General features: G+C 40.2%; 1 protein-coding gene across 1 annotated transcript in view; it reads right to left on the bottom strand.

Annotated features, from left to right (window-relative positions):
- The window catches only part of ADAMTS3 (ADAM metallopeptidase with thrombospondin type 1 motif 3), a 278,244-nt gene that overhangs the window by 112,194 nt on the left and 152,377 nt on the right, over positions 1-13,673 (bottom strand). Inside the window, exon 5 of the mRNA XM_073590493.1 lies at positions 132-325. Within this exon, the coding sequence (XP_073446594.1) occupies positions 132-325 (194 nt within the window). The remainder of the gene's footprint in view (positions 1-131; positions 326-13,673) is intronic.

The raw sequence follows: 13,673 nt of genomic DNA, 5'->3' as shown, positions 1-13,673 counted from the left end.
TGAGTAACATAAATATTCATTTTGTGTATTACAAGACAAATCCTGAACTGATGGTTTGACCAGTTCTGTAGCACCTATTGTTTGTCTGTGTTGGGTTCAACTTCAACTGATGAGAATAGTTTCATACTCACAATGTTCATGAGCGTTAGGAGGTAGTTCTGTACATGTTCTTTACCGTGGAACCTGACTACAGAGTCATCCACTCCTAGCAGCACTTCAATATTGTAGTCATTGTCTGTTGTGTGCCTACGACGTCGCAGTGTCTCGTTCACTTGTCTTTCGATACTGCTATAGACACTGTCCAAATCATCAAGGCCAGAAAAGTCTGTAAGACATATAAGTAATGATAAACAAGTCAGCAAAAATATCAAAACTGCATAGGACTACTTATCTTTTAGTCTAGGTTCACACTATTTAGTCAATGGCCCTATTATCCGCTCCTTGCTTGAAAATTTCTGTTTATGCACTCTGTACATCCTGTATACCAGCAACAATTGTTATAATGGGATCCCAGTTCATATTACCCTCACGAACCCCATTACTGTATGAAGTGCCTTATTTTGTTTTTTACTATGGGGACAACCTCTATATATTTGGGAATGTCCTCTAGATTTAAAATAATTATTGACAACCTGTTTGTTATATTGGTAAATGTCGGAATTCTTTTGAAAAAGTTCTCAGAATAAAAACAGATATGAATAGTATAATAGAGTGGCATTGTCCAGAATCTGCAATTTTTAGTACAATGCAAATGTTTTGGAGGCCAGGAGGCATCAGCTCTCGGACTCCTCGACTATCCCAACTCACGGCTCGTCCGTGAGAAGTGACTCGGCGTCACACACCTTCTTTACTATGCGTTCAAAATACTAAAATAGTAACTGTAACAAAAAACAAGACGTAACCAAATACCACAACTTTAGAAGAGCGGTGTTACAGCACATAGGTGGCAAATTCACACACAGGCTTATGTCCTAAAAATTGTTTAACACTGGTTGGAGGATTGGAGGCGGTGTCCCGGCAGAGCATCCCGTGGGAACGGACTATAAATAAGTGGCACTCATCTCTTTAAATAGAACACTCATTCTGCTGTTTCAGCGTCAAAGACATGTTGAGTTTGGCTTAGAAATGTATAGGAGAGAGGTGGATACACAAAACCACAAACACGTAGGCTCCACGTGACAAGCAGATCTTCATCAAACTGTATTGATATTTCACTAAAAGTTAACACTAGAGTCTCTGGCATCAATGCACTTAAAAAGACATCTAATCTCATCAATCCTTTTTCCACAATGAGGCAATATTCTATATGTATAAAACTCTATGAAGTTTATCATTGTGGCACAAGCAAATGTAAAAATAGAACTTCCACTATATAGTTGTAGAGCCTATAAACACACTTCAAAGCGAGTACACACATCTATGCAAAACGTATTGGTATTTGGCAGTTTCTCCATACATACTTTGGTCAGTAGTCATTCCTAAGATGTTAGATGTAAATGTGCTACTGTTCCAGCAGGTTCTTTTACCCCACTGACATCGTAAGTTTATAAACCCACTTGCTGACATGTAAAGCTCTGAGACTCTAGGGATATGTGAAACACCTATTTATCTGACCTTTGGCCGGAAGCATGTACGAGTTCTTGTACCACGCTATTTTAGTACAAGCGCCATGTGTGATGCATTATGTCCAAAATTCCCTGTGGTTTTACAGGTATCCAACTACCCTTTTAGCTCAACAAACAATAAAATCCATGACAAAAGTAGCAAAGTATTGATTTTAACTACCAAAATCATTGGCTTGCTATATTTTACTAATTGCTGCCTCTTATTTATTAAGAAATGACACTAATAATAATTATTACTTCATCTGATCCTAACTGTCAGAGAAATGAAAGGGGAGAAAGAATTACATATTTATCTTATCTAATCCACTTTTGTTCTGTGTTGTGCATCCCCTGCCACTCCTGATGCTGTAGGGGGACCCAAAAAGATGGGAAACCAACATAAAATCTGTAAAGTAAATGTCATGGGTTTTTTTCTTTAAACCATATTAACAGATTCACAACACTGATCAATTCTAGCAGGAAAAGAAGCAGGTTTCTCTGATAAGATATATTACAAAGTTGTTTATTTTCATGTGTACTATTGATTTATGGAATAAAAATTAAAGCACTTACGCTTTAATAAAAAAAACGCTTATTTCATCCAGAAATTAGTAGAAAACAATATAAAAGTCAGTTGGTGGTTCCACCATCGTTCAGAATCATTGGCTACCTGGTTCCTGCTCCTCTTCCAATATAACAAAATATTTTAAGACAAGAAAGAAGGCATAAATTCTTAGCATTCATTTATGGTTGCTAAATAAATTATTTGATGACATGAATTATTTTGTTTAACTTGCCATCCTGCCACTTACAAAAAGGTCTGATGTATGTGAGAATATTAAAGAGGCTGTCCGGGATTGCAATGTTGATGACCTAACCTTAGGATAGATAACCAGATCAGTGGTGGCCCAACATTCGACACTCCAACTGATCAGCTGTTCTCAACACCTGCCAGCAATGAATATACACCACAGCACTGTGTAGTGGCCTTTTTCCGGTACTGCAGCTCAGCCCCTATTTACTTCAATAGGAGTTGAGCTACAGTACACATGAATGGTCACTGAACAATTTATTAAGCTCTATTCTCGTTCTGTAAACTTTTTACATCTGGTGTCGGAAGTTGAACCTCCGCCGATCTTAAGTAAAGGTCCTGAGTATCACAGCCCTGTACAACACATTTGTTGTGTTCATCCAAACTGTATTACACGTTCTTTTATTTTATATTAGTTCATAAAAGGCAAACAGAAGCTTGCAAAACAGATTTCTCATACATTTGTGCTCACAATTAACGTTCTATATGTTCTGCAGACAAAGATTTATAGTAATACTACAGTACCATGCAGGAGCATATTGATAGTCAATATTAATAAAGTTATCACATCTGTGTAATGTTAATAGAAAACTGTCAAGTGTCATCTGACTGTCATAGGCTCTAAAAGACAGGCTCACATTTTACTAAAGGGCAGGGTCGGATTGGCCATCTGGCAAATGCCAGAAAGGCCTGTCTGGTCATGGGCTGCCTTGTCTGCTATGTTGTTAACAGTCAGTGTTCTCAAGATAACCATACTGTTAAGAGTTGTGATGGAGCACAAAGTTGCTGCCTCCGTCACTTACCCCACCAGGCCACCGGTATCATTAGAAATATTGGTCTTATAAAAAAATCTTCCCTTCTGCCTTCCAGGATAATATTAGTAATATATCCCATCTGGTTCATGGGGACGGGGACAACATGGGCCTGTGTGATTTCAAATGCCAGGACTGAATTTCAGCCCCAGTCCGTACCTGCTAAAGGGGTCCCTGTGAGCTTCTCTCCACTGTGAGGTCCTGCCTCAACCAGATCCTGGCATATGTGATTGAACAAGTTCTACAATGAGCATGAGACTTCTTGTCATCATTTGAGTCATACTCTCTTTATCCAGTCTTGATAAATTATTCTTATCTTTGCATCTTTTGTAATTAAGCTACCTAACAAGTATTCATCCAGGGGAATTACGGTAAAATAAATATTGTTTTAGATAATTTAGACTTTGTTCAAAATTTTTGTCTTTTAGATGGTAGTCAAGGAACGACACCCTGAAACAGGTACAGATAGGGGATGAAATTCATCCCTGGCATTTGAAATCAGGACAGCCCCATGCTGTCCCCGTCCCCAAGCACCAGATGGGAATATATTACTAATATTACCATGGATGGAGGAAAGCAAGATTTACTACAAGACCAATATTTCTAATGATTCCCGTGGCCTGCTGGAGTAAGTGATGGAGTCAGTGACTTTGTGCTCCATTACAACTGTTAACAGTATGGTTGTCTTGTGAACACAGATTCTGCTAACAATGTAGCAGACAAGGCAGGCCATGTTCAGAAAGGCCCTTCTGGCATTTGCCAGAATTGCCAGTCCGGTCTGGCCTTGCCCTGAAGAAGGTCCTTCAAATGTTCCAGAAAGATTAGACTGTATGACCAGTAAAAACAACTGTAATGGCAATATGGACAAAAATATGTATGGCATAACCAGAGGATGATATACAGTGGGGAAAAAAAGTATTTAGTCAGTCAGCAATAGTGCAAGTTCCACCACTTAAAAAGATGAGAGGCGTCTGTAATTTACATCATAGGTAGACCTCAACTATGGGAGACAAACTGAGAAAAAAAAAATCCAGAAAATCACATTGTCTGTTTTTTTTTCATTTTATTTGCATATTATGGTGGAAAATAAGTATTTGGTCAGAAACAAAATTTCATCTCAATACTTTGTGATATATCCTTTGTTGGCAATGACAGAGGTCAAACGTATTCTGTAAGTCTTCACAAGGTTGCCACACACTGTTGTTGGTATGTTGGCCCATTCCTCCATGCAGATCTCCTCTAGAGCAGTGATGTTTTTGGCTTTTCGCTTGGCAACATGGACTTTCAACTCCCTCCAAAGGTTTTCTATAGGGTTTAGATCTGGAGACTGGCTAGGCCACTCCAGGACCTTGAAATGCTTCTTACGAAGCCACTCCTTCGTTGCCCTGGCGGTGTGCTTTGGATCATTGTCATGTTGAAAGACCCAGCCACGTTTCATCTTCAATGCCCTTGCTGATGGAAGGAGGTTTGCACTCAAAATCTCACGATACATGGCCCCATTCATTCTTTCATGTACCCGGATCAGTCGTCCTGGCCCCTTTGCAGAGAAACAGCCCCAAAGCATGATGTTTCCACCACCATGCTTTACAGTAGGTATGGTGTTTGATGGATGCAACTCAGTATTCTTTTTCCTCCAAACACGACAAGTTGTGTTTCTACCAAACAGTTCCAGTTTGGTTTCATCAGACCATAGGACATTCTCCCAAAACTCCTCTGGATCATCCAAATGCTCTCTAGCAAACTTCAGACGGGCCCGGACATGTACAGGCTTAAGCAGTGGGACACGTCTGGCACTGCAGGATCTGAGTCCATGGTGGCGTAGTGTGTTACTTATGGTAGGCCTTGTTACATTGGTCCCAGCTCTCTGCAGTTCATTCACTAGGTCCCCCCCGCGTGGTTCTGGGATTTTTGCTCACCGTTCTTGTGATCATTCTGACCCCACGGGGTGGGATTTTGCGTGGAGCACCAGATCGAGGGAGATTATCAGTGGTCTTGTATGTCTTCCATTTTCTAATTATTGCTCCCACAGTTGATTTCTTCACTCCAAGCTGGTTGGCTATTGCAGATTCAGTCTTCCCAGCCTGGTGCAGGGCTACAATTTTGTTTCTGGTGTCCTTTGACAGCTCTTTGGTCTTCACCATAGTGGAGTTTGGAGTCAGACTGTTTGAGGGTGTGCACAGGTGTCTTTTTATACTGATAACAAGTTTAAACAGGTGCCATTACTACAGGTAATGAGTGGAGGAAAGAGGAGACTCTTAAAGAAGAAGTTACAGGTCTGTGAGAGCCAGAAATCTTGATTGCTTGTTTCTGACCAAATACTTATTTTCCACCATAATATGCAAATAAAATGAAAAAAAAACAGACAATGTGATTTTCTGGATTTTTTTTTCTCAGTTTGTCTCCCATAGTTGAGGTCTACCTATGATGTAAATTACAGACGCCTCTCATCTTTTTAAGTGGTGGAACTTGCACTATTGCTGACTGACTAAATACTTTTTTTCCCCACTGTATTTAACTGTTCAGTCATCAACCTATTAAAATTAATGTGTATAATATGGCCACCTGATGCATGCTGCCCAATCTGTAGGCAGCATATATCAAGCACTGGCTTTCTGAATACAGCCAGGTATATTTGACGTTTCACAGAAAAACATACTTTAATAGCTGCCGGGGATCGAGATTGCGCTATAGACTAGTTGGACAGACTGGTCCTTGGCAATTTCTCCCCGCCTGCTTCCCTGAATGGACTGTCTCTGCCTATACAGGCACGTAAGCAGAGACTTGTCTTTCCAGTTCAGTTGGTGGGGAGAAACCGCCGGGGATCAAGACCACGCTATAGACTAGTCGGACAGGGGGGTCCACGGTGGCTTCTCCCCACCTGCTGCCCTGGAACTAAAGAACGGTAGGTTTTTCTCTGAAATGCCGCCGTCACACATACCTGGCTGTGTTCAGGATGCATCAGGTTCTCCTGAGACAGTTAGAGATAATTAAAGATAATGGTTGTCTCTCAGGCAAAAACAATATGAAATAATATTCTTTTATTGATTCACTAGCTCTGTGTTTCAATTTCTGTTTTTGTTATATTGAAATATTTTTTGAGATTTGGGGTTAATATTTAACTCTAAAATGTATTTATTTATGCAAACAAAAAACAAAAATCTCTAATATGTAAATTTTCAGTCTAAATGAGAAAGAAACTGGAAGAAAAATCTTCAACAGTGACCCCCTGTGATGAAGCAGATCCTGCTATACAGAGATGTGACACAGAGGGAAAACTCCGAGATATAAGTGGCATTACTGCCATGTCCTTATTCTTCAGTCCATACAATGAAATGACAGCTACTTACAAACACATGACATTAATTCTGCCAACTGTATCCTTAGAGTGGCCAGATTCAAAAAGTCATAAGAGCATATTGGCTTTTTTCTAGTCTTTTTTCAAGCAAACATAGAAAAAGAAAAGGCTAGAAAGCTGTCAGTTTTGGAGGTTTATAAATAATTCTTGTCTTCTCTGTTTGTCATTTGGGAGGATCTAATTGACCCGCTGTTGTATCCTTCCCTGTTCATTTGTAGCCAGAAGCTGCTGGGCATCCAGTCATGTAGACAAGGATCAATAATGTGATCAATGTAATTAGCTGAAGGTTAATATAACAATAAAGAAGGTCACAGTCTCTGGATTTAAAGGGAATCTGTCATCAGGATTTCACCTCCCAAACTATTTTTATTTGCATGTAGCTCTGTCAAAGAGAAGTCCAGCAATATTATTACATGGCCAGCCCATTTCTATGTAACTGAGAAATCAGTGTTTGGATTAATATGCAAAGCGAGGCTGTAGAGCTGAAGCCTCTATCGCTCCAGGTCTATTCCCTTCCAGTGAGGACTCCTCCTGCTTGAATAATGGCCTCTATATGCTCAAAGAGGTGGTGCTATGGGGGGGATAAAGCAGGAATGACAAAGACTTCACATCTAGAGCCTTATTTGCATATGAATCCAAGCGCAGATTTCCCAGTAAACAGATGAACAGACTGACCATGTGTTGACTGGGTCATGTCGACCATGAAAATTTTCTTTTGTATGCACTATAATTTCTTTTGAAAAATATAAAGAAAAGGAAAATCCATGTATGGTTGAGCCGGACTCCAATTTTTTCTATTAGGATAACTTTAAACATTGTTCCCTGGTAAAAGCAGAAAGGAAAAACAAGAATACTCTCTAGTGCTGCCAATGTCCATAAGACCAAAACAAATTTGTCTGTAGATGGTTGGCTTTGGTTGCTTAATTACTGATTTGCATTCTAGAACTTTGTAAGGAGTTGGGAACTGAAAGCATAACCACCTAACAGGCTACAAAGAAACTTTTTAAAATCTTTTTTTTTTTAGAGAGCTATTCTTTAAATATCTTCATAACCAACAATATCTTAAACGTTGAAAACACTATATAATCACAACATGTTAACCTATAAAGAGAATTAAAGTGGAAAAATATTGAACCTAAAGCAAACATGGGTATCAAAAAAATGGCCACATGAAGACCATATGTGAATACGGGCTTGTGCCAAGAAGGAGACCCAAAATCACTAGGATTAATGAAGCAATTTCAAATTTATTAGCAAACAAATATACAATTATACAGTATAGTAGAAACATAAATGATGAGGTAGGCAGCTAAAAAATAGAAAGGGAGAGAAAAGATGGAAGAAAAAATCTCTTGGACACTCGGAGGGAGAAGAGTCTCCAAGGGATTTTTTGTTCCATTTTTTGTCTTCCATCTTTTCTATTTTTCATCTGTCTACCTCACCATTTATATGTCTACTGTATAATTGTATATTTGTTTGATAATAAATTTGAAATTGCTTCATTAATCCTAGTGATTTTGGGTCTCCTTCTTGGCACAAGCCCGTATTCACATATGGTCTTCATGTGGCCATTTTTTTGATACCCATGTTTGTTTTAGGTTCAATATTTTTCCACTATAATTCTCTTTATAGGTTAACATGCTATTAGCTGGCTATTGATTCTAGACTCCCTCTACATACCCTTGTGGCCCATCTTCAAGCAGATTTCAAAATGCCTTCTGAAAATAAAAATAGAGCTCTGCAGCTGTATTTACATCAAAAGATTACTGTGAACGCATGATCTTAAGAATGATTTCTGTGTAAACAAGCTACCGATCACCCAATGAATGGGCAAAACAGTGGCTCATCGGAATAAATTATTCTTTCCACTGTAAACAGGATTCGCACTGCCGAGAACAATGGCAGCCAAGTTAGATTGGTCAATTCAGTCTGCCTGTGTAAAAAGGTTGTTAAATGACCAATCAGTAATTGTTTAGTACCATAAAATGGTCTGTTTAAATGGACCCTTAGTCCAGATGCAGTCCTTATAATGCAAGTTGAAAATGCATGAGACTTGCTGTTTAATCCTGACATGATAATGAGCATTTTTTGAGTCCAGCTAAAGTGTGAGAGCTCAAGAGTCCAAGTCTATTTAGTTTCTGCCCAACCAGCCTGACTGACAGCTGCACCTTGCTAAACACATAAATGTAAGGGTGGTTTAAATTCAACAAGATAAAATGTGGAAAACCATATCAGTACAAGACATTTATATTTTTTAAGTACATCTGTACATGTTTTTATCTATAAGCATTGATTGACCTTATTTTAGCAGCTTCTGGCTAGACTAAATCTAGCCAGCAACGCAGCCCTGGATGTGCAGAATGGGGAATATCCACTATAATCCTAGAAAGATAAATTGACTGCTACGCTATTACGACAATGTCAGATAGAGGATGTTTTTAGATGTGAGTTACTTGACTAATGCATGAGCCAGGGTTATCGAAAATAATTCATGAGATCAATACTCAAAAAATAGTCAAAACACTAAAGCCTCTAGGCACGACAACCTCCTGCTAACAAAATATTAACCAAACCAAATATCATAAAACGATAATCAAAAAGATCAGTAGGTATTTTAGATGATACTGCATATAACAAGGATGGAATGAAAAGCTATCAAACCAGTTATATTTGTAGACTACTTAAATGGTTACTGTACTTTTGGACAATGTAGGATTATATGATTATGTTGTCTCAACCCCTGAAAGTCACTCCAAACTATGTCTCTCTCAGTTGTCTAAGTTTCTGTCTACTGCCAGAGGCTAACAGCAATCAATCTCAAGAACAGCCTTCCCAAGACAGATAATTTGTTCTCCAATCTGTCAAAAGGCATAACAAAGTCACTGGCTTTCAGCTAGCAAGCTTTTTATCAATGGCAGACGAGATGGTAAAAAAAGCTCTAGCACCTCTAGTGTTGGCAGAATATTGATGAAGAAGAATTGAGAGCTGAAAAAAAAAGAAGAGTGGATAGAAACTGTTAGGGACGGCGGAACGCACTAAATAATAAATAGAAAGTGCGTTCGCCGCCCGGGGTCCACCGTGCTATGTAATGGCAGACGCACAATATGGCGGTATTGCGCACGTGAGTTGAACGTCACCAGGAGTGCGCTGGGCTGACTCTGTTAATTCACAGAGACGCCAAGGCGTTAAACACAAATGCTGAGCCTGTTGAACTCACAGGTCTCAGCGGAATGCACGTACGGTATATGGTCACAGGACTCGGGCTTAAGACACAGGGTCAGCGTCCTTCTAGACCTACCGTGCATATGACGTCGCAACCGCGGATGCCAATAAGTACTGCTGACTGCAGCGCGGTGACAGACACTGCGGCAAGACGACAATGCCCGTTAGCAGGTACACTGTCGGACGCTAGTACCGTGGATGATATGCACTGTGGCCTGTAGCTTGCCACTGACTGGTGCTGACTATCACTAGTTCCCTATCCACACACGTAATATCAGAGGGAGGGGAATCTTAATGAGTCATTTGCATCCGTCATCATTCACACAGGTAGCAACTAGAATCTATTGTTGTGAGCTCATTTTCAGGTTTGCCTCTGGCTTCTGGTGAGGGTTATGGAGCTGGCTGTGCTGACAGAGGAGTAGTGAGTTCTCTATCTGGACTCCCTCTGTTGGTGAAGGGAGGTAATGAAGCTGATCTAAATGGCAGAGACCAGCCACCTGAGGAAGAGGACTGCGATTGGACATCAGGAGTTTCTGATTGGATTTAAGGCAGCCGACTCCCTAGTTTCTTGCTGGTGATTTTTCCTGACTGTGGCTCCTGGTTTCCAGTTTGGTTCCTGCCTTCCTAAAGCTAACTTTTCTCTGCTATTGTTCATATGAGCTTTTGTCTGGTTTACTTAGTTTTTGTGTTCAGCAAGCCCTGGCTGGGACTGGGCTGAATCTCCATTTTGTCTTTGATCAGTTGATCTCTTTTGCTCTGTCTTCAGAATATACCTGAGTGCTGATAGAGTGATTGGAAGTCTAGCGACTTCAGGGCCTTTTTCTATCAGACGTGTTGGACATTGTTTTTGGCAGGGTTTTTTGCATTATTGCAGACAGCAGCTTTTCTTTCCTTTCCTTTCTAGTTAGCGAGGGCCCCATCGTTTGCTCAGCCTATCTTTCTACCTGTGTCTGTTTTCATCTTGTTTCACCGACAATACATGTTGGGGGCTGTCTATCGCTTTGGGGTCTGCTCTGGGGCAGTTTAGATTTTCCCTTTCTTTCTTTAGGCTTATTTAGCTCTCCGGCCGTGACGAGGCGTCTAGGACCACCGTAGGCACGCTCCACGGCTACTGCTAGTTGTTGTGGATAGGATCAGGGGTCTGCATTCTGCTAGTTACCAACCTCTCCGGTTTTCTGGGCTTAGCTTGCTTTTTGTTTTTTCCTCCTCGGTGACTCATTCATAACAGTCTATACTAGTGCATGGCCGAAGGGCCATGCAAACCTTTTATAGCCAGGACCTTCCGGAAGCTTCCAGATCCCTGAGATGGATCAATCAGATCTGGAGAAGGACCTGTGCATGTGACTCCCGATCTCCAATGGGAGATCATCTCGTGAGCATGCTCAGTGGAGCGACGGAAGGACTTAGCCTCTGTAGCGGTTTGCTGCTGAGCAGCCTGCATTGCTATTGCTGGCCCAAACGTGACAGCAACAGCCGGACCCACAGAGCAGGTCTGGGCAGAGCGTCGGGAACGACGGGGCTGCAGAGCAAGCTCCTCTGTAGTCGATGGAGAATGGGAGACCGCAGAATGTGAGGCTCTGGATTCCTGCTCTGTCGCTGCAGGAACCCGATGCCTAACAGAAACAAGTACTAACAGCAACATTTTTATTCCGTCATCTCTTATCAATATGAGTGCAGTGTAGGTGTCTTTAAATACAAGCCCATTGCTGCCTTTTCAAAATCCCAACAATTTTCTGATCCTCTTCTGCAAAACGCAATTCAGATTAACAAGCTCATACAGTGTCTTGTATCTTATGCTTGGACTAGAAGTCACTTTTGCAACGCAAGTCTATGACAGCCTTGATTTGAGTCTCATAGGTTTACATTGGGAAACCAACTACCGAGCTACAGGTTATATAAATATGAAGGAGAAATCAGCTCCCCTGTCCGAGTACATGGCAAAACATTCTAGTAATAGAAATATACCAAAAAGATCAAGGAAGCATAATGCCATAAAATGTAATTTACTTTATTGAATGACATATAACAAAGATAGACATAAAAAATAGACATAAAAAGAGATGGATATATCGGTGGATATCACTGGTACAAATGTGCTAAACGTGTACAGATACACAAAAAATGATAAACCTAATAATCCGATGTCGAAGATATCATAACCAAGTGTATCAATAAGAGGTATAAGAAGTATATAACGTATGTGCGTTCTTAGGCGACTGGATTGTAAAATGCTATAGTAATATTACTATCAAGAAAGAGAGCTATAGGCATCCATGGCAGTGATATGGCCACCACCCAATATATATGACCCAAATGGCCAAAAAGAGCTCTTAGCAGCTAATACATTAATATGGCCAAGTTAAGTGCACGACATTACTATAATACTTTGGACAAAAATTCATGTCCTAACAGAGAGGTAATGATATATGTATTCACCCCCTGTCACCGCTATGACACTGCATAGACACATATACTGTTATAATATAACACTGCTATAATTTGGACAACCCAGTCCTAAAAAAGTGCTAATAGTGCAAAATGTAAGTCTGCTGTCACAGCTGTAACATTAAGTGAACGTGCAAAAAGAATAGGCCAGAATGTTCAATGATTGTAAATGCGCTGTTTCAGGCAAATAGAATGCCAGGTAGCATAAAGTAGTATATACCCACATAGTCATATCACAGACATGGTACAAGGAATGACACAGAGTGTGCATAGCATATAAGTCCCCATAGAAATGCTGATAAGCCTCCTTAATTAAGAGCACATATGACCTGAGATACCGCTATTTGCCTGAAACAGCGCATATCACTGCCATGGATGCCTATAGCTCTCTTTCTTGATAGTAATATTACTATAGCATTTTACAATCCAGTCGCCTAAGAACGCACATACGTTATATACTTCTTATACCTCTTATTGATACACTTGGTTATGATATCTTCGACATCGGATTATTAGGTTTATCATTTTTTGTGTATCTGTACACGTTTAGCACATTTGTACCAGTGATATCCACCGATATATCCATCTCTTTTTATGTCTATTTTTTATGTCTATCTTTGTTATATGTCATTCAATAAAGTAAATTACATTTTATGGCATTATGCTTCCTTGATCTTTTTGGTATATACAGTAGTTGGGGAGTGCCATGTATTTTCAGGCCCGAATTGTGGATATTAGTAATAGAAATAGTCCAAACTATAGCCAGCACTCACATCTTCTTAATCCCTTAACGACCGCTGATACGCATTAAAAGGGCGGCTGCTTATTCCCTCAAATGAATGTCCACTATAAAAATCATTTCAGTCTCTGACATGATATAACATGTGAGACGAGAGAGAAATGATGTTCCCAAGACCCACTCAGTACCCCCTCTTGCTCCGTCCTCTGGCCTGCCACTTCCTCTACCTGAAAAATAAAATGGAAGGCGCATGCGCAATGTGCTCACTGATATCTGGGCTGGTGCCTTTAGTCAGATTTTTTATATTATAATTATTTCTTTCATTCTTTGTTGTTATGGATAGGGTTAGGATTTTTTCAAAAGTTAAAAAAAAAATCATGACGATATGACGACTAGTGTTGAGCGCAAGTGCTCGCTATTCGAGTTTGCGTAGGGTATGTACCAAGTATTGCGAGTGCTCGAGTGACATACACAAGTCCCTGCCTCACATATTTTGTGGCTGTTAGACACCCAAAAAACAGGCGGGGATTGCCTGCCATACATGGGCAATCCCTGCATGATTTTATTGGGTGTCACTCGAGCACTCGTGATAGTCGGTGCATACCCGAGCACTTGATACAAACTGGAGTAACGAGCACTTGCGCGCAACATTAATGATGACATATTCAATATGATGACCTAATGT

This window comes from Dendrobates tinctorius, unplaced genomic scaffold (assembly GCF_039654945.1).
Source record: "Dendrobates tinctorius isolate UK_male_01 unplaced genomic scaffold, ASM3965494v1 ptg000011l, whole genome shotgun sequence".
Classification (NCBI taxonomy): domain Eukaryota; kingdom Metazoa; phylum Chordata; class Amphibia; order Anura; family Dendrobatidae; genus Dendrobates; species Dendrobates tinctorius.
The sequence above is the reverse complement of the archived record's forward strand: the minus strand, read 5'-3'. Positions and strand labels throughout refer to the sequence as shown.